This window comes from Lithobates pipiens, unplaced genomic scaffold, assembly GCF_037356315.1.
Source record: "Lithobates pipiens isolate NorthernLeopardFrog02 unplaced genomic scaffold, aLitPip1_a1.2 Scaffold_8, whole genome shotgun sequence".
Classification (NCBI taxonomy): domain Eukaryota; kingdom Metazoa; phylum Chordata; class Amphibia; order Anura; family Ranidae; genus Lithobates; species Lithobates pipiens.
In genome coordinates, this window is record NW_027507903.1 from 17,995,351 (window position 1) to 18,018,169 (window position 22,819).

The 22,819-nt window shown below is 43.3% G+C and overlaps 1 protein-coding gene across 1 annotated transcript in view; it reads right to left on the minus strand.

Moving 5' to 3' along the window:
• The window catches only part of LOC143960690 (synemin-like), a 77,356-nt gene that overhangs the window by 18,395 nt on the left and 36,142 nt on the right, over window positions 1-22,819 (minus strand). The window contains exon 2 of the mRNA XM_077469491.1: window positions 19,670-19,794. Within this exon, the coding sequence (XP_077325617.1) occupies window positions 19,670-19,794 (125 nt within the window). The remainder of the gene's footprint in view (window positions 1-19,669; window positions 19,795-22,819) is intronic.

Consider the following 22,819-nt stretch of genomic DNA (forward strand, 5'->3'; position numbering starts at 1 on the left):
AACTGGACAGCATACGCCAGGTGCGGCCGGACCAGAGTCTTGTAGAGCGGGAGAATTATCATTTTATCTCTGGAGTTGATCCCTTTTTAATGCCAATATTCAGTTTGCTTAGTTAGCAACAGCTTGGCATTGCATGCCATTGATGAGCCTATCATCTACTAGGACCCCCAGGTCCTTTTCCATCCTACATTCCCCCAGAGGTTCACCCCCCAGTGAGAAGATTGCATTCATATTTTTGCCACCCAAAAGCCTTATTTTACATTTTTCTACATTGAACCCCATTTACCATGTAGTTGCCCACCCCATTAATTTGTTCAGATCTTCTTGCAAGGTTTCCACATGCTGTGGAGAAGTTATTGCCCTGCTTAGCTTAGTATTGTCTGCAAATACAGAGATTGAACTGAACTCACCCTTGTAGCTGGTTTTCAACCCATGTACTCACCATATGGTCCATGCCAACGGACTGTACTTTGTACAGTAAACGTTTATGGGGAACTGTGTAAAATGCTTTTGCAAAATCCAGATACACCACATCTACAGGCCTTCCTTTATCTAGATGGCAACTCACCTACTCATAGAAGGTTAATAGATTGGTTTGGCAAGAACTATTCTTCATGAATCCATGCTGACTACTTCTAAAGATATTGTTTTCACTACTAAAATCTTTTATATAGTCCCTTATCATCCCCTCCAAGAGCTTGCATACTATTGATGTTAGGCTAACTGGTCTGTAATTCCCAGGGATGTATTTTGGTCCTTTTTTAAATATTGATGCTACATTGGCTTTTCTCCAATCAGCTGGTACCATTCCAGTCAGTAGACTGTCAGTAAAAATTAGGAACAATGGCCTGGCAATTACGTGACTGAGTTCCCTGAGTACCCTCGGGTGCAAGCCAGCTGGTGCTGGTGATTTATTAATGGTAAGTTTCCCAAGTCTATTTCTAATTCTGTCCTCTGTTAGCCATAAGAGTGCTTCCTGTGATGTGTCACAAGGACAAACACTGCAGTTTTGGTTACTGAAGCCCCCGATTCCCTCGTGAAGACTGAGAGGAATACATTCAATACCTTCACCATCTCCCCATCCTTTGTAACCAGATGTCCTTCCTCATTATTAATGGGGTCAATATGGTCTGTCCTCCCTTTTTTACTGTTGATATACTTAGAGAATTTCTTGGGATTTTTTTTGCTTTCCTCCGCTATGTGTCTTTTGTGTTCTACCTTAGCCTCCCTAATTGCTCCCTTACATATCTTGTTGCATTCTTTGTAAAGTCTGAATGCTGATGATGATCTCTCAGCCCTGTATTTTTTGAAGGCCTTTTCCTTTGCTTTTATATGCATTTTTAAATTGGAGTTAAGCTATCCAGGACTTTTGTTCGCTCTTTTAAATGTATTTCCCAATGAGATGCACTGGCTAATACCGTTATTTAATATGCTCTTAAAGCAAACCCATCTCTCTTCCGTGTTCTTTGTTTCTAAGATTTTATCCAAATTTATATCTTATAGCAAGGTTTGTAGTTTAGGGAAGTTGGCTCTTTTGAAATTCAATGTCTTTGTGTTCCCCTTATGTTTCCTATTTGTGTGATTTATACTGAAGCCAATTGACCTGTGATCGCTGTTTCCTAAATTGCCCCATATTTCCACATCCATGGTCAGGTCTGTATTGTTGGTAATCAGTAGATCTAGTAACACCTTGTTTCTAGTTGGTGCATCTACCATCTGACCCATGAAATTGTCCTGCAAGACATTTGGGAACTGGTGAGACTTCAGGGCATTTTTTTTATCTGGAGGAGGGGCTTTTTCAGCTAACCATACCCTCCCGCCTGTGTGAGCTAAGGGCAGATGGATTCCAGGAAGTAAATGCTACATGAATCATCTACCCTTACTTAAAAAGGAAGTAAACCCTGATGGGTTTTACTTCCTCTTTATTTCCCTGCAAAGGTAAAGCATAATGGACTACTATGGATCGCATAGTAGCCCATTATATCTCACTTACCTGAATACAAAGCCTGCAATGTCACCACTGTCTCCACTAGCTGGAAGCATCCATCTTCACCCCTCTTTCTTCTGGGGCCATGGACTCCGTCTCTGTGACTGATCGGAGTCGCGTGACATCACTACCGCATATGATGCCTTTAGAAAGGGCATGATCGTGCCCTTTCTAAAGTGCGTATGCATCGATGACGTTGGCGCACGCGTATATAGTAAATATCTCCTAAACCATGCAGGTTTGTCACACAGAGGTAGCTAAAGGTTCCTGAGAAGTAGGGATAGTGCAGGTACTATGTCTACCTCTCTTCAGGAAGCCTCCCCTTTGGGTGTGAAACAGCCAGGTTGCATTCTGCTCCTCGTTGCAGAAGCTATTGGCATCTTCAAGTCTTCAGACACAGTTCGTAAGTGGCTTGAATAAGTTGTGTTGAACCTTTCTACAATATCATTTTATTGCCTAACTTGGACTTGGACTGTGTGTTTACTGCCTACAACACCATGATGCATGTTGCTTATAAACTGTCAATATCCAGATGGGTAGATTTTGACAATATTGGTGTGGCTCTGCCCCTTCAGCTGATAGCGGGGGGTAACAGCACAACAAAAGTAAGTATACTCTTGTGATCTAGAAGAGAACTATGGCCAAAAATGGTTCTCTTTTAATGAGTCCTGGAGACTGGGTGAGGAATCAACAGAAGCTATAAGCGCTCATGTGTTCATAAGGTCTAGGGAAAATTTGATAATGAAGACAAGTGTGTGTTTGTCTTCTTTGTATAGCTAATGTATATGTTTTGCCCTTCCTTATCTAGCATACAAATTATGGTGTGCAATGTAGAAAGCTGTTCCTCAACCTGGAAGCCGCCAACATCCTATCACAATATATTAAGTGATTTCACAGATGGCCCCAGAAATCTGGCTTCTATTGCTGTTAGTTTGTGCAGCAATAGAAACGTCTAAATATACTATCCAGTGGGACACCCCACATGTAGCAGCTGAAAACACAGGCTCTGTATTAATCTGATGCTCTAAGCCGTGAGAATGTAGCCGACCTAAAATAAAAAGCAAACTCATATCTGACTCCACCCTGACGGATTCGGAAACTGACTCACTACTTCTCCGTTACGGGTGATAATTTTCTTTCAGCATGTTACGTGAAAGTTTAAATGATATCCAACATGACAACCACACCCTGTAGGAAAGCGAGCCGCGGTGTAGAAATGTGACCATGCACAGGTGGTCGTCCAAGTTGAACGGCTTGGTTTACAGGAGCCACTTTGACAACTGTTAAAGGATATAGTGAAAGCTACTAAAGAGGAGCCACTCCAAATAAACAGTAGCAGCCAAGAATGGATACAAAGACAAGAGATGCAGACAGATAAAAAGGAGGAAAAAAGAAAAGCAAGATCCTGTAGCCTGTTATTATTTAATTAATGGTATATGAGTTCTCTACTATACAGCGCTAATCTGTTAATTTAAAAGTGAATAAAGATAAATTAAATACACATTAAACAAGATTGTTCGCATACACTATATTACCTAAAGTATTGGGACACCTGCCTTTACACGCACATGAACTTTAATAGCATCCCAGTCTTAGTCCGTAAGGTTCAATATTGAGTTGGCCCCCCCTTTGCAGCGATAACAGCTTCAACTCTTCTGGGAAGGCTGTCCACAAGGTTTAGGAGTATACTTTTGATAATATAGTGTATATCTGTAAACACCAATAAAATTGGACCGTACCAATAAAAAGTCTCTGAAATGATTCACAATGTTATCCACTGTGCCAAAAAAAAAAACTGTGCTCTTCAAAAAAGTGCTGTTGTGTTCCACCACCCTCTTGATAACATTGGCGTGACAAAACACATTGGGGCATAACTGGAAGTGACATCATTACGCGGAGTACACCCGGAAGTGAAGCAGTTGTACACCCCACTTGCTATGCTTGTATGAAGGAGGAGATGGGATAGCAATGATAGACCACTAATGTTTTTAATTCGGACTTTCGTATCTGCGTGAAGGGAGGACAGAACGAAAACATTCTGTGAGTCCCTCCACTTCACTGCTAACAAATTATTACTAAAAAGTGGCACGCTTGTGTAATAATTGTACGCATGCAAGTGGTACTCCTTTCTGAATAAGGGTGACACCAAGTCCCACACAATCTTACCAGCGCTCCCTACAGTGCCTTGACAAAGTATTCATACCCCTTAAATTTTTCACATTTTGTAATGGTACAAACAAAAATGTAAATTTTTTTTTTTTTTGGGGATTTCATGTGATAGACCAACACAAAGTGGCACATAATTGTGAAGTGGAAGGAAAATTATAAATGGTTTTCAAAATTTTTTATAAGTAAATATCTGAAAAGTGTGGCATGCATTTGTATTCAGCCCCCATTACTCTTTTACCCGGAACTAAAATCTAGTGGAACCAATTACCTTCAGAAGTAACATAATTAGTAAATAAAGTCCACCTTGTGTAATTTATCCTCAGTATAAATACAGCTGTTCTGTGAAGCCCTCAAAGGTTTGTTAGAGAACCTCAGGGAACAAACAGCATCATGAAGGCCAAGGAACACACCAAACAGGTCAAGGATAAGGTTGTGGAGAAGTTTAAGGCAGGGTTAGGTTATAAAAAAATATCCCAAGCTTTGAACATCTCACGGAGCTCTGTTCAATTCATCACCTGAAAATGGAAAGAGTATGACACAACTGCAAACCTACCAAGACATGGCCGTCCACCTAAACTGACAGGCCGGGCAAGGAGAGCATTCATCAGAGAAGCAACCAAGAGGTCCATGGTAACTCTGGAGGAGCTGCAGAGATCCACAGCTCTGGTGGGAGAATCTGTCCACAGGACAACTATTAGTCGTGCTCTCCACAAATCTGCACTTTATGGAAGAGTAGCAAGAAGAAAGCCATTGCTGAAATAAAGCCATATGAAGTCCCATGTGCAGTTTGCGAGAAGCCATGTAGGAGACACAGCAAACATGTGAAAGGAGATGCTCTGGTCAGATGAGACCAAAATTTAACTTTTTGGCCTAAAAGCATAACTCTATGTGTGGCAGAAAACTAAAAATGCACATCACCTTAAACACACCATCCCCATCGTGAAATATGGTAGCGGCAGCATCCTGTTGTGGAAATGCTTTTCTTCAGCAGGGAAGCTGGTCAGAGTTGATGGGAAGATGGATGGAGCCAAATACAGGGCAATCTAAGGCCGCGTACACACGAGCGGACTGTATGGCCTACTTAGTCCGTCATACAATCCGACGGACAGTCCGTCATACTTTCGAATGAACAGACTTGACCACACACGGATGCACAAACAGTCCGTCGAAAGCTTGCACGATGACATGTACAGCACGTACGACGGGACTAGAAATAGGAAGTTTAATACACAGCAATGCACCCTTCCGCCGTGTAAATCCTTTCTGAGCATGCGCCATTCTTAGTCCGTCGAACTAGCCTTCTGACGAGCGGATTGTCCGCTGAAACCAAAGTATGACGGACAGAATTTCGAAAAATCCGAAATACTTAGTACGCCAGACTGCACGCTGAAAAAGTCCGCTGAAGCCCACACACGAGCGGACTGTCCGCTGAAATGTGTTTCGACGGACTAAGTAGGCCATACAGTCCGCCCGTGTGTACGCGGCCTTAGAAGAAAACCTGTTATACCATGTACACATGACCAGACTTTTCAACAGACTGAATTCCGTCTGACTTTCTGACTGACTTTTGACTGGCTTGTCTACACACAATCACACCAAAGTCCGATGGATTTGACCGTGATGACGTACGACCGGACTAGAATAAGGAAGTTCATAGCCAGTAACCAATAGCTGCCCTAGCGTCGGTTTTCGTCCGTCAGACTAGCATATAGACGAATGGATTTGAGTCTGTACTCGAGTCCGTCGGAAAGATTTGAAACATGTTCTAGATCTAAAGTCTGTCTGATTTTTCGACAGCAAAGGTCCACTGAAGTCCACACATGGTCGAATTGTCCAACGGATTCATTCCGTCTGACCTTTGCTGTCGAAAAGTCTGGCCATGTGTACACGCCATTAGAATTTGTAAAATACTTGAGACTGGGGCGGAGGTTCACCTTCCAACAGGACAACGACCCTAAACATACAGCAAAAGCTACAATGGAATGGCTTAAATCAAAGCATATTCATGTGTTACAATGGCCCAGTCAAAGTCCAGACCTAAATCCAATTGAGAATCTGTTGCAAGACTTGAAAATTGCTGTTCACAAAAGCTCTTCATCCAAGGTATTGACTCAGGGGGGCAGAATACAAATGCACACCACACATTTCAGATATTTATTTGTAAAACATTTTGAAAACCATTTATCATTTTCTTTCCACTTCACAATAAAATAAATATACATTTTTGTTTGTAACATGACCAAATGTGGAAAATTTCTAGGGTTATGAATACTTTTTTTAAGGCACTGTATGAAGTCTGGGCAGTTCTCGGGCTCTTATCTCTTGCCTCTTAAACCCTAAAACTATATGTATAGCCTGTTGCCCTGTCACAGAGCTTATACATCTTGACCCCATATCTGGCATGTTTGCTGGGAAGATACTGTTTGATAGACAAGCGGCCAGAAAACTTAATCAGGGACTCATCAACGCAGACAACTTGATTGGGTGTAAATAAGGCTGCAAACTGTTGGTTGAAGGGGCTGAATTTTGTGGAACAGATCATATCCAGGGTCACCCCGAGGACGACAGAGTTCATTATCATTGAAATGCATGAACCACAAGATATGCTCGTATTGTGTCCTGGTCATGGAGGCAGAGAACACGGGCATATGGTGAATTGGGTCAGTGAAACAATATGACCGCAACTCACTTTTTTTAACTATACCCATGAGTAGGGATAGGCCCCGGAAGGTCTTAAATTCGGAAACCATAATAGGTATCCAATCTCTGGCAAGGGCCCAACTGGGGATTAGAGGTGATGAATTGACCAGCATACAAATTGTTTTGGTCCACAACAGATCTATAGAGATCTTCCATGAAAAACAGCGAATTAAAATCAAATGACATAAAATCAACTGTTTCTACTTGAATTCCTGGTTGGCCAGTGAATGGGGGATGTACGGGTGCTGCAGAAGTGGTGGGTCCCCAATTCGGATTGGCAAATGCAGCAGGAAGGGCACTTTGGGATCGACGGGCCTGTCTTTGTCTTCTTGGTGGGTGCAGGACTCTACTTGTGCTAACCACCTCACCAGCTTAAACTGCAGTTATGGGACTCGCAACGTCACCAAGTGTTACTGCAGTGCTGGATGTACGATCAAGGTGTACTAGGCTGCTGGTGCTTGCCAGTTCACCAGGAGGATGAGCGGCACTAGTACTGGTTCTCTGCTCCATACGAGAGCCCTGCGGTTCCTGCACCTCAACAACATCAAAAGAACAGGGTCGATACGCCTGACCTTGGCAGGGACCACTACTCCGTCGTCAGAGCTATCTGTCATGGTGCTGCTGCTGTCTACTGGTTCATATTCTGAGCCAGAATCGGACAGATGGGTGACTTCCTCTTCATTCTCATCTGTCAGGCTCAGAAATGCGTAGGCCTCTTCACTAGTGTACCTTCGATTGGACATTTTGGCCTCTAAATTTACTGGTACTCTAGTGAGACTCACAGGAGAAAAGAGCACCTGACTGTCAGCTACTGATTCAAACGCTACCAAAAAAACTGTTAGCGTTCGCAGGGATCAGGCCTGACTCTGCGAATGCTGCAGTTATGTGTTTTGTAAGTGACAGTGATCGATTGATACTGTACTTGGGTGGGCTGGGCAGGGCTGGGCGGAGGGGCTAAACAAAGGTGCTAGCAGGTATCTGGGCTGATCTCGCTAATGCTGCATTTTTGGGAACCCCAAACGATCGAGGACGCTAATATAGTTCTGATCAGATCAAAGATATCGATCCGTTTAGACACTATACTACTAAGGGAGGTGTATGGTGCGTGTGTGGGTGTTAACACTACTGGCACTAATCTGACACTGCCTGGGGAGACGCAGACCCTAACTGACGCTAAAACCTGACTGATGTCACCCGCCGGGTGATCAGGGGGTTAAACCTTTTATTAGGTAATAATCGGCGGGTGCCCTGACGCTATAAAAAATAACTATCCAGCATCACCCGTGACACTAATATTGTGATCACTGGTGGCGGGGTGATCAAGGGGTTAAACCTTTATTAGGTGGGTCCCTAGACCTATCTGGGGCTACTACTAAATAACCTAAAGCTGATTAGTGTCACAGATGACACCAGTACAGTGATCAAAGAAAAATACGAACACTGCACTGGGTGACACAGTGACAGGGAGTGAATGGGTGAACTGGGGGGCAATCGGGGGGGTGATGGGGGGGTGAAATGTATGCCTATGTGTACTGTGTCAGTGTAGTGTTGGTACAACTTACTCTGAGATGTCTTCTCTCCTCTCTCTGGAACGAGGGGAGATGGCATCACTTCCCCTGCCTGTGTTTACACTTACACAGGCAGGGGAAGGATTATATTCGCCAGAACCTATAACCAGGTCCAGGCCAAAAATCACTGGCCTGGGGACTGATCGGTTCTGAAGCGAATCTGATCGTGGCGGCTGCCGAAAGGTACCGTCGCTTCACCCAGCCGAGCCAACCTGCCACAGTAAAACTGCGGTGGCTGGTCCGGAACTGGTTAAACCAGAGGATTCACCATCTACAGTCAGCCTGGGGCATCCACCTTTTATCTCATCAATGTTGGAGTGCAGTCACAGGTAAGGTATATGGACGACACAGGAAATTTTGCCATAGTGTAAAACCATTTCACTTGATTAAAAACCCAAAAAAATGCAATATATTTACTCACATTTAACAGTGATATTCCTTGCACCAAGGTCATATCACAAATCATAAAACCTTAGTGGTCCATCATTGCTATCCCATCTCCTCCTTCACACAGGCATAGCAAGTTACCACTGTTGATCGTCCCTGGGTGTACAGCGTCTTTGTTTCCGGGTGTACTCTACGCAATGATGTCAATTCTGCTTAAACACCAACGCATTTCGTCACTCTGACATCATCAAGAGGCGGTGGTGGATCACAACATCACAGTTTAATCAGCACCTCTTTGGCGCAGTGAATAACATTGTGAGTCAGCTAAAAAAAAAACTTTTTATTGGCACATAGACACTTTGTTGGTGCTTACAGATATTTAGCAGGTAAAATAAGTATTAAACATGTCACTAATTTTCTAGGTAAATATATTTCTAAAGGTGCTATTGACATGACATTTTTACCACATGTTGTCACGATCATCCTGGCGTCTCGTTTGCGCACGAGAGACTTACCCACAGAAGCTTGTTGTCAAGGACCCGTCGTGCTCCGTTAACGCGCGCTAGAGCGATCGGACGCACTCGCGTCGGCTTGAACGAACGCACGCGTGCACGTGGGGGCACGAACGGGCGCACGTCCACTCGCGCACGCTGACTCGTCGTGCGACCGTTTGGCGCCCTACAGTCTTCTTAAGGCACTTGCTCCCTTCCACTCGTGCTGACCAGTCTACAGCGCGTTTGGAGATCCTGCTATCCTATACCTGTATCTGTTACCTTGGTTCCTGTTACCCGGCTTGACCTTGACCCTGATCCGTTGCTGCCTGCCTACGACCTCCTGCTTGTCTGACTACGCCTCTGCCTCATCCCTCTTGTACCACGTTGACCGCTACCTGCTGACCCGGCCTGTACCCGACTCTGCTGTTTCTACCTACCTGTTGGATATCCTGTGACTGCTGTACCCGCTGACGTCCGTCTGCCAGCCAGTCTACCACTTGTGCCTGCCTACACCAGTCTCTTGTCTTCAGCTTCATCTGCTCGCTGTTGGCTTCCTGCTGCCCATCCGGACCAGCATCTACCTGCCAGGCACTTGTGCCCCCTGAACTTTTGAGCTTCTGTTACCATCTCCAGGGGTTCTTTAGCCAGGGGCTACGAGGGGCCGCTTCCTGCATTCCGGGCTCGCCTACTAGGTACGTGACACATGCCCATAACAACCCATAAAATCCATACATACAAAGACACCAAAACAAATAAGTTCAGAAATTAAGTTCTGTGTATTAAAATGGAATGACACAGGGAAAAAGTATTGAACATGCTAATTGAAATCTATTTAAATACTCGGTACAAAATCCTTTGTTGGTAATGACAGCTTCAAGACACCTCCTGTATGGAGACACTAGTTGCATGCATTGGTTAGGTGTGATTTTGGCCCATTCTTCCACACAACCCGTCTTCACATCTTGAAGGTTCTGTGGGTCTCTTCTATGAACTCTGATCTTTAGTTCTTTCCATAAATTTTCTATTGGATTCAAGACAGGTGATTGGCTGAGCTATTCGAGGAGCTTTATTTTCTTTCTTTGAAACCAATTGAGAGTTTCCTTGGCTTTGTGTTTGGGATCATCGTCTTGCTGAAATGTCCGCCCTCGTTTTCATCTTCATCATCCTGGTAGATTTCAGTAGGTTGTTATCAAGAACATCTTGGTACATTTTTCCATTCATCCTTCCTTCAATATGAAGTTTGTGAGTACCGTATGTTGAAAAACAGCCCCACACCATGATGTTCCCACCTCCAAACTTCACTGTTGCTATGGGGGGTGTTTTTGGGGGGATGTGCCATGTGACCTCCGAACATGGTGTGTATTATGACATCCAAAGGGTTTCACGTTTGGTCTCGTCTAACCAGACTATATTCTCTCAGTATTTCACAGGCGTGTCTTAATGTTTTGCAACAAACTTTAAACAAGCTTCAACTTGCTTTTTCTTCAGCAATGGAGTCTTGCATGGTTAGTGTGTATACAGGCCATGGCGGTTGAGTGCATTATTTTTTGTACCTGGTAATTCCAGGTCTTTCTGAAGCTCTTCACAAGTGGTCCTTGGCTCTTGAGACAACTCTTCTGATAATTCTTTTCACGCTGTCAGCCCCAATGTTTGTGAAGGTCTTGAGAGAGCTCTTTGCTTTTACTCATCATGAGATGTTTCCTGTGTGACGCCTCGGTAATGAGACACCTTTTTATAGGCCATCAGTTGAGACTGAACCAGCTGATATTAATTTGCACTGACAAGGGGCAGAATTGCTTTTTAATTACTGATAGATTTCAGTTGGTGGCTTTTTCCCTGTCTCATTCCATTTTATTACACATAACTTAATTTCTGAACAAATTTGTTGTGGTGTCTTTGTATGTATGGAATGCATGGGTTGATATCGAAATGTGGTAACGATTTCATGTCAATAACACCTTTAGGAATATATTTACCTAGAAAAATGATGATGTGTTCAATACCTATTTTACCCACTGTATATGCACAATCTTGTGGAATGTTTATTAAATTTATCTTTACTCACTTTAAAATGAACAGATTAGGGCTGTATAGTAGACAATGCACATACACATATATAGCTGCTGTATCTGTAGTATGTCAGCTCTGGTGATATTATTGAATTGTTGTGGCTTCATTATATTAATAGGTCAGTTGTGGAGCCTGCCCAACGATTTCCTCCAAACCCCCTAACCACTGCCAAGTGCTATTGTTCTTCAATGGACCAAAAATAAGTCATTATTAAAACAGAGACAAGTATTAATAACAATGTGAGAAATGGAAATTATCATTGGGTTTATCTATCCTCTCATCAAGTACAGTGCACCATGAAGAATAGAAAAGTGTAAAAAAAAATTGCCGTTGCTTGGACACCATTAAAGTTAACCTGTTGCTTTATCCTACATAGACAAATCATAGGTTCACTTTAAAGTGATATTAAAGGCAAGTTTTTTTTTTCTTAAATACTTACCTGCTCTGTGCAGTGGTTTTGCACAGAGCATCCCCGATCCTCCTCTACTTGGGTCCCTCGTCGGCGCTCCTTGCCCCTCCCTCCTGCCAACTGCCCCCAGAACAAACAGATTGCTATGGGGGCACCCGAGAAGGCTCCTCCTCAGCTGCTGCTTTGCATGTCCATTCATACACAGAGCTGTGGCTTGGCCCCACCCCCTCTCTCACGGCGTCTTCCACTGTGCGGCTCCTCCCTCTTCCTCCTAGGCATCCAATAGGATTGCCTTTCCTTTCAGCCAATCGGGGTGACAGGTCTCAAGACCCACATCTTGATTGGCCCGGAGGAGGATCAGTGTGTCGACAGTGAATATTCATTCGCTTTTGTCACACACCTGGGAGGGATCGGGGTGCAGTGCTCTATGCCCCAAGCCCACCCTTTTTTGAAGCCTGGTAGAGCCTCTGGCTCTAATCACATGCTTCAAAAAAACACACCCCCTCCATTGAAACCCATGCATTCGGCATCTGGTATGTAGATTAGGGGTCTGGACACATTGATGGGGGGGGGGGGGGGCGCCCGTGTGCTCCTAATGGATGGTTGTGTGTGAAAATCCCAGTAGACCAGCAGTCTTTGAAATACTCAGACCAGCCCGTCTGGAACCAACGACCATGACACGTTCAAAGTCACTTAAATCCCCTTTCTTTCCCATTCTGATGCTCGGTTTGAACTTTAGCAAGTGACACCTTCACCACATCTAGATGCCTAAATGCATTGAGTTGCTGCCATGTGATTGGCTGATTAGCAATTTGTGTTACCAAGCAATGGAACAGGCAGGGTTTTTTTTTTTCAGGGGGAACTTGGTGGAACTCAGTTCCACCACCTCTGGCTCAGACCCTTTGGTGCCTGCTCACCACAGTCACTTGTAAACACAGAAGTCTGGTTTCTGTGTTTACAAGAGACAGCTCTGCACTCTGTATGTAATGCAATACTGGTATTTAATACCACTTTAAGACCCTCCTAATGTTTTCGGGGGAAATTTGACTGAACACACCCACTATTTTATGTGATTTGGAGGGTGTGTGTAAGGGGAGGGGTTTTGTGGGGACGTGGTTAAGTTGCAGCACATATTGTTTGAGAAAAAAAGCCCTGGGAACAGGTGTACCTAAAAAAGTGGCCGGTTAGCGTATATTATATAGAACCTGTCCATTGGGCAGCACATCACCATTTATCTTAGAAATTTTACCTTAACCAGTTCCCGACCAGCGCACACTGATGTACGACGGCAGAATGGCACGGGCAGGCATATTGGCGTACAGGTACGTCCAATCTTTAATGCCGCCCTGCCATGCTGGTCGGGACCCCCGTGAGTCCGGTCGCGGGTCCCGCGGACTCGATTTCCGCGGGGCGGCTGAACGGAGAAATGCCGTTGTAAACAGCATCTCCCCATTCTGCCTAGCAACAAGTGATACTGATCTCTGCTCCATGTGATTGGAGCAGAGATCAGTGTTCACTAAAAGAAAGCCCAGCCCCCCACAGTTAGTAACACACCCCTAGGAACACTTAACCCCTACACTGCCACCCACTGGTTAACCCCTTCACTGCCAGTGTCATTTACACAGGAATCACTGCATTTGTATAGCAGTGATTGCTGTATAAATGACAATGGTCCCAAAAATGTGTCAAAAATGTCCGATGTGTCTGCCATAATGTCGCAGTCACAATAAAAATTGCTGATCGCCGCTATTACTAGTAAAAAAAAAATATTACTAAAAATGCCATAAAACGATCCCCTATTTTGTAAACGCTATAACTTTTGCGCAAACCAATTAATAATCGCTTATTGCGATTTTTTTTTACCAAAAATATGTAGAAGAATACGTATCGGCCTAAACTGAGTGAAAAATCGTTTTTTTATATATTTTTGGGGGATCTTTATTATAAAAAAAAGTAAAAAATAATGCGTTTTTTTCAAAATTGTCGCTCTATTTTTGTTTATAGTGCAAAAAATAAAAACCGCAGAGGTGATCAAATACCACCAAAAGAAAGCTCTATTTGTAGGAAAAAAAGGACGTCAATTTTGTTTGGGAGCCACGTCGCACGACCGCACAATTGTCAGTTAAAGCGACGCAGTGCCGAGTCACAAAAAGTGGTCTGGTCTTTGGCCAGCAAAATGGTCCGGGGCTGAAGTGGTTAATAAGCCCCATGAATATTTAGGTCAAGTAAAAAAAAAAAAAAAAAAAGGACTGGTAGGCAGGGGCGTTGCTAGGTCTACATAAGATCTGGGGCTAGAGCCCATAGCAGCGTAGTAAAGAAAGTCATACGCTTGGGCGGGCATACACATGTATATACAGTAATATACGTGTGTGTGTACATATATCCCCAGAGAGCCCCCCACTTACATCAGGGTCCCCAGAGAGACCCCCCTTACATCAGGGTCCCCAGAGAGCCCCCCTTACATCAGGGTCCCCAGAGAGCCTCCCCTTGCATCAGGGTCCCCAGAGAGCCTCTCACTTACATCAGGGTTCGCAGAAAGCCCCCTTAAATCTGGGTCCCTAGAGAGCCTTCCCCTTAAAATCAGGGTCCCTAGAGAGCACCCCAATTACATCAGGGTCCTCAGAGAGCCTCCCCTCCCCTTGGGGACCCCTGCAGAGATTCAGGGCTATGAGCCCCAGATTTGGGGCTATAGCCCCAAAAGCCACCCCCTAGCGACGCCACTGCTGGTAGGTACTGAGAGAACTATGGAGGATGTGATCACTGGCCTCCTTTATTAAGCATACCATGTTTATCATTTCCAAAAAAAAATTATGCTTACTTTGCCTGCATCATGAATTCAAATTTAATGAATTCACTCTTACCTCTATTATAAGCTGGATTTATTTTAGGTCTGATATTCAGTTACTGAGAAAAAAAAAAACTCCTCCATCTGTTCTGTCCTGGCTTGGCGGTAGCTGACTGCCAACGACGCTCGCACGCTACGTATTGTAAATAGTGTAGAGTGCCCTCCGCCATACTTTACAGGATATCATAATTCATCACAGTTCTGTGACCATATAAAGACACTGACATGGAAGACCTACATTCTACACAATGTATAACACAAACATCCCCTCACATGAAAAGGTTGTAGTGGGTGAAGACACGTGGGACAATGTTCTTTGTGTTTCAATTAACTCCTCCGCATAGTTTCCTTTCCTTATAGTCATGTTCTCCATCATCATAGCAGAACAGCTCCCGCACACCTCCCAACATTTTGAGATGGGAATGAGGGACACCTACTAGCAAACGTATGTAGACATAGGACACACCCCCTGCCACACCCCCTTAAAGGAGACTTAACTAAAAAAAAGCTTAATTAAATACACAAGGGCTTTTTTTTTTTTTTACCACTAATATTCCTTTATATTGGCTTTTAAAATTAATAAATGCAGCGATTTAGAATTTGGATGAAAGGTTTAGCACTGGGAAACACGTTTTGAAAGACAAACCGTACATTTTATCAGTGGCGGCCCGTCCATAGGGGGTGCCTGGGCGCCGCCCCCCCTCCTATAGTCTCAGAAAAAAAAAACGGACCCTTTAAGACATTAAAAAAAAGTAATTTAAAATAGTGCACTGGGGCGCCGGTCACTGCACTATGGGAAGCGCCACATCGATGCAATCACAAGATTACATCCATGGCGCTTCATTTTGTTTGCGGGTATTTAACCCGCCTTGTGGTGCAATGCAGAAGGCCGACTGGCTTCCGCCCATAAAATCACTGTGCTTCTACAGGCGGGAGCATTGTCGTTCAAACACCTAAAAAAAAAAAGGGCCCTTTAAGACATAAAAAAAAAAAGTAATTTAAAATAGTGCACTGGGGCACCGGTCACAGTGCATTATGGGAAGCGCCACATCAATGCAATCACAAGATTGCATCCATGGCGCTTCATTTCATTTGCGGGTATTTAACCCGCCTTGCGGCGCAATGCAGAACGCCGACTGGCTTCCGCCCATAAAATCACTGTGCTTCTACAGGCGGGAGCATTGTCGTTCAAACACAGGCAGGTCACTTCCGGGTTTCGTGAAGCAGCCGAAAGCCGGAAGTGACATCAGCAGCTCCGTTCCTCAGCCCGAGCGGAGCTGCAGTGAGGTGAGGTGGTCCTGAATGTTCTCTCTCTGCAAGGAAAAAAAGATTTTTATGCCAAATCTATTTAAATGCACCCCGGCCTTTACAAAAAAAGAGTCTGTAGTAGTACTAGTCACACTGTGCAGGAATGTGAGCCATTTTTAAAAGAATATAAAATTGAGAAGAAAAATAACATAATGCTTGCAGTTGCAGGAGGAGATAATGTACATGCCATGCAGTGTTCTTATTCAGCAAAGTGCAAACAAAAGTAAATGGTCTGCTCTGCTGCTTGTTACTCACAGTAATTTGCTGGCAAAGACATTTTTACAAACCTTTTTTGCATTTTAGTGTAAATATGAGATCTGAGGACTTTTTGGCCCCACATCTCATATTTAAGAGGACCTGTCATGCTTTTTTCTATTACAAGGGATGTTTACATTCCTTGTAATAGGAATAAAAGTGACACCATTTATTTTTTTTAAAAACTCAGAAAAAATAAATATAATAAATAAGAATTTTTTTTTTTTTTAAAGCACCCAGTCCAGACGAGCTCGCGTGCAGAAGCGAACGCATACGTGAGTACTGCGCCGTCTCCTGACACTATGAGTGGAAGGAAGTGGAATACAGGGGACGGATTAGGTGGATTATATAAGGGGCGTGTTTTATGAGAAGTGGGAGGGCCCAAAAATGATGGGCGGACTCTGGCGCCCCCCCATCCAAAAACTTCACCAGCCGCCACTGCATTTTATATACATCTATATAGATCAGACCAAAATGAGGGACAGATGAGGAGGAAAGAGGGACAGAAGGACATTGCTCTAAATCAGGGACACTCCCTCCAAATCAGGGACAGTTGGGAGTCATGATGATCGGTGCTCAGGAGGCCTCAGGAAATTGACGTAATAGGAGTTTTTGCCTTGTGTATTGAAAAAGCCAGCTTAACCACTTCAATACTGGGAATTTTCACCCCCTTCCTGCCCAGGCCAATTTTCAGCTTTCAGTGCTGTCGCACTTTGCAATGCGTGGTCATGCAGTACTGTATCCAAATGAAATCTGTATATTTTTTTAGATAGAGCTTACTTTTGGTGGCATTTAATCACCACTGGGTTTTTTGCTAAACAAACAAAAAAAAGGACCAAAAATTGTGAAAAAAGTTTTTTCTTTTCTGTTTAGTAAATAAGTAATTTTACTTCTTCACATATGAGTGCTGATGAGGCTGCACTGGTGGGCACTGATGAGGCTGCACTGATGGGCACTGATGAGGCAGCACTGATGGGCAGTGATGAGACAGCACTGATGGGCAGTGATGAGACAGCACTGATAGGCACTGATGAGGCAGCACTGATGGGCACTGATGAGGCTGCACTGATGGGCACTGATGAGGCAGCACTGATGGGCACGGATGAGGCAGCACTGATTGGCACTGATGAGCCAGCACTGATGGGCACTAATGGGCACTGATGAGACAGCACTGATTGGTACTGATGAGCCAGCACTGATGGGCACTAATGGGCACAGATGAGGCAGAACTGATTGGCACTGATGAGGCAACACTAATGGGCACTAATGAGGCTACACTAATGGGCACAGATGAGGCTGCATTGATGGCCACCAATGAGGCTACACTGATGGGCACAGATGAGGCAGCACTGATGGGCACTGCTGAGGCTGTACTGAATTACACTGATGAGGCTGCCCTGATGGGCACCAATGAGGCTACACTGATCCGCACTGATGAGGCAGAACTGATGGGCACTGCTGAGGCTGTACTGATTTACACCGATGAGGCTGTACTGATGGGCACTGATGAGGTAGCACTAATGGGCACTGATGAGGCAGCAGTGATGAGGCTGCACTGATAGGCACTGATGAGGCAGCAATGATGAACACTGATAAGCTGCACTGATGGGCACTGATAAGTGGCAATGATGAGGCGGCACTGATGGACACGGATAAAGCTGCACTGATGGGCACTGATAACCTGCATTGACACTGATGCGGCTGCCCTGATTATCAGTGTAAACAATATTTTCAGTGTACCCCGTCAGACTTGTGCCAGTTATTGGCTCTTCTTTCTTCACATATAGACAGCATGTGTGGAAAAGCATGCCAATAATGGGAAATTCTGTCTACATGTGACCAGCTGTGACTGTACACAGCTGATTACATGATAAATGGCCGATGTGATTGGTTCTTTACTGTGATCTGCGTTCAGCTGTGTCCAAAGGACACATCATTCACAGACCGCGCCCCAGGGGGCGTGTATGTGGGAAGGCGCCATAGATGTCCTCCTAGAACTGGAGAGCAGAACTGGAGCAATCTTTCGGCTATAGCGTGGGCTGAAAGGGGTTTATTCATTTTTAATATTCAAAGCAAACCCCTCCCATCCATCTATGTCTACATGCTTTATTTTGTTAAGAAATCACATTGAAAACACCTCCCCAGCATTTCTATCTGTGGCCATCTTGAGTAAGGCCATTTACCTGTCACAGCAGCCCTGCTGCCCTAAGGCACAGCCTATGTTTGGCTATGCAGACTAAAAAACTATTCACAATGTATTTTTTTAGTATAAAAAATTAATGTTATACATTTGTGAAAAAAAGCATACATGTTGATCACTCTGAAATTTTCTTCGTATATGCTCTTTACCTGGCCGGTCTTGGCTGTAACTCTATGGGGAGTATTTATAGCAAACTCCCAGAGTTATTCTTTCAGAAAAATCAAATGTTACTAGGCTATTTTCTCTCTAGGTTGGATGTTCTACATTTACAAGAATAGCATGAATCAGGGGAAAATGCCGCATTATGGCCATTAGATGGAGCAGACGATAATACAAAAAAAGTTGACAGGACTTGGATAATCTTCTGGTGGCATTGTGGTTCCCAGAGTGGAAGGTTGTAGTTCCGGTGTCCACCAGCAGGTGTCTCCTAGAAGCCAGCAAATCCCTGTAATCAGTCTCCATCTGATGCTGGCTGCTGGGAGGGTATTTAGTCCCTCCTCTACTATTCCCTTGTGCTTTAGTATTTTGCTCTGCTAGCCAGATATTGCTTGTCATTAATCCTGAGCATGATTCCTGCCTGAGCATGCTCTTGGCTTGTACCTATACCATGTACCCTGTTGTCTTGTACCTGCTCTCCTTGTTCCTGATCCCATTCTTTGTTCTCCCTTCCTGTTCCTTACACCTCCAGTTGATCAGTGTACCTAATTTTGTATATATTGTATATAGATAGTTTGCTAGTTAGGCTTTTTGTTACTTAGTTAGGTTGTTGGTTAGAAGTTTTGTCATTTGGTTATATGGTTCACTTGTATCTTCAGGTTTGCTGTGTATCCTGTTTGCTGGTGTTTGAATGTGTTTTTTTTCACTGTTTACATTTTTCTTAAATCATATATAGTCTGGTCTCTGTTTTCTAACTGTAGCTACGCAGATCTAGCCACCCCTGCTGCTGATTCCTAATTATTTGTTGCATGTGATCATCAGCTCCACCTAGTGGCCATAATGTGGTCTTTTCCTAATTTTACATTATTTTTATGAATTAAGAACATCCGAACTGGAGAAAAAATATCCTAATAACATTGGATTTTGCCAAAATTCCCATGTAATTTAGCAGGACAAATAGCTCTGCTTTTTTTTTATATATCATTACTATAAATACTCCCTATGTATATCCCTATTATATAATAAAAAATAAAAAAAAATTAAAAGGGCATTTGAGAGATGGGTTCAAAATCAAGGCAGCTTGATAGCAATTTTTAAAAATATTTTCCACGGTACAATACCTGTATGCTGCCACTTCAAGGCTGAGTCCGGTCTTTACTTGCATGAGGTCATGATAATCCTTTAGTCGTTCTGTAATGTTCACAGTAATCATTTTCTTTTCATTCTCCAGCTCCTCTATTATGATCTGTAGGGGGAAAAATTTAAATGAACAAAACAATCAGGAGGTGGTGTGCCCATTATAGGGTGACTCCATGTTTATGAACGGATGTCTACATCATATGGTATTTGTGTTATGCTGAACTGGATCAGTCGTATATATACTGTATAATGAAGAATAAATAATATAACCAATATGAAACAATATAATCCTAATTACAATAATTATTTATCGATACTCAGAGATGATGCACACTAAAAAGTGTCTAGATACACAAATAAATATAAATACAAAAATGAGGTGAGTTTTATTAACGTAGACGTCCTCGGGGAATAGCGATTGAATCCTGATTTTCCGAGGATTTCTACGAAACGCGTATGGGGTGAGCCTTTGGGTGCTGAGGTCATCGTGCAGGCACGCTTGATCGAGTGGGGGGCTTTTTAATATAAGCTATATATCGATATCTCTTATGAGTGTCAGGAAGCTCTGTCAGAAGACAAAATAATAGCTGCAGAAGAATCCCTGTTCCCCCGAATGCCTGGAAGAAAAGAAGCGTTAGCACGTGCTAATGCGCAAACGCATATGCGCATGCGCAGAGATGCGTACATACGCACTGTGACAGATAAGGGCGGCAAATGGGCTACTTAAGCTGGATCAGCACTCAGTACTGTCTCGTCTACAGCGTTCTCCGAGTATTTTGTTTCCTGTTGCCTGTATCTGCTCTTGAAGTATTGACCCGGCTTGTTTCTGACCATTCCTGTTTTCCACCTGCAATGACCCCGGCTTGTCCTTTGATCATTCTCCTGCCTCCATATCTGTACTTGATATGTTCATTTTGTGTATGACCCTGATTGTCTGACTTTGCTTAAGTTCCAGCCCCTCCAGAGCTACCAAGTTGGTATCACCTGTCCAGCTACCTTTGGGACCTGCTCTTCAGCTAAGTACCAGCCTGTCCTGCCCACAACGACCCGCTGCCATCTAGAAAAGTACTGGATCAGCAGCCCAACAGCAAGCACTTTTAACCGACACACGTGCGACTCTGCACTCCTGCGATACCTGTATACACTACCAGGGGCCCCTAGTCAGAGGTGCAAGAGAGGCCTTCCTCTGCATAACCAGGCTCTACCCACCAGGTACGTGACAATGAGTATGACTTTATCTAATAAAATATAGATTTTAAGCTGTAATGTACTATTTCTGAGTCCTTTTGTTCTTCTTATGGGAGTCGGTACCTTGACTGGAGCCATTACTGATGAGGGCTGGATGTAATCTTGGGCCATGTAACCAGGGCTGTCTTTAATATTGATTGGACCCTGGGAAAAAAAATTCTTGGGCCCCCCTCCCCCCATGCAATTTCACTCTCCACCTCCTCTGAGACATACAATAAATAGCAGCTAGACTTAAAATCAGTTTACTGTATCAGATCAGGCAGCAATTGCGATTGGTTGCCAGAGGTTACAGTATATCATTACTACTTACTGACTGGTTGCTAGAGGTTACAGCACACATTACGGTTCACTGATTAGTTGCTAGAGGTTACAGCAAATTATTTCTGGTTGTTAATTGGTTGCTAGAGATTACTGTACAGTATTACTGCTCACTGATTGGTTGCTCGAGGTTACAGCACATCATGTGCTCACTGCAGGGGGGCATGATCTACATATGAATGCCGCCTTTATTTACATATCAATACCGCCAGCCACAGCTATTTACTTATGAATGCCGGTTATTTACATGTAAACACAGGGTCTGCAGGTAAGCCATCTGTACACAACAATAAGGCAGAGCTGGGCAGCATTAGTAGCAGCACTTCACACTGAGATATCAGGACACAGCACAGGACTAAAACTCCAAAGGTCAAGGGAATTTAAACCGGCATAGTTGGCAAGTATGAGGCAGCTGCTTTGGGCCCCAAAACAATGACAGGGCCCAGGGCAGCTGCCCCTTTTTCCCTGCCTTAAAGACGGCCCTGCATGTAGCATTTGGATCTACTGCTATAGAGCTGGAAGGTGATGAGCAGGGGATCTGACGGCCTCCATTTGGAAGCTATTTGGCAGTTGACAGGCTATGTCCTGTTTTGAAGCACTAGTGATCTCTGGAATCTGGGGTCAATATCTCCGGTAAGCAGGTGGAGAGTGCTTATGGTGGTGAAGCACTGGTTTTACATTTTAAATTGCTGGCACTCACTGTAGACATGTGCAATTCGTTTAGTTCTAAATTTGTTTTTTAACGAATTTAGACAAATTAATTAATTCCGAATTTCCGAATTTTTCAATTTCCGAAATTTCCGAATTTCAAAATTTGCAAAACTATGAATTTCTGAAACTTCAGAATTTAGAATTTTCAGGTTTCCGTATTTCCGTATTTGCGAATTTCGGATTTTCTGTTTTCTGATTTTCGCATTTCCGAATTTCCGAATTTCGGATTTTCAGATTACAGATTTCCGAATTTCGGATTTTCGGAATTCCGAATTTTCGGAAATTCGAAAATTTGAAAAAAAGAAAGAAAATCTGTTTTATTTTAAATAATAACTAAGTATTAAATTATAGGTATTGGAATTCCCTTTCAAATTTGTCTGTTAGTGAACGTAACGAGTACGAATTTTCCGAAGTTACGAATTATCTGAAATAACGAATGCCACATCTAAACAAATGGAACGTAACAATCTAATAATAATAAAACCTTTTTATTATTATTAATTATTTATTATTAATTATTTATTATTCATTTGTTCCCTTCCATTTGTTTAGATGGAACATTTGTTATTTCAGATAATTCGTAACTTAGGATAAATTCGTACTCGTTAATTTAATACTTAGTTATTAATTTAACTGATTTTCTTTCTTTTTTTCAGATTATCAAATTTTTTAGACTTTCAAATCTTTGAATTCCTAATTTCCAAAAAATTCTGAAATTCGGAGTTCCGAAGATTCGGAAATTCGGAAATCTGAAATTCGGAAATTCAGAAAACCGAAAATTTGGAAATTCGAAAATTCGGAAATTGGGAAATCCAAAAATTCGAAATTCAGAAATTCGGAAATCCGAAATCCGG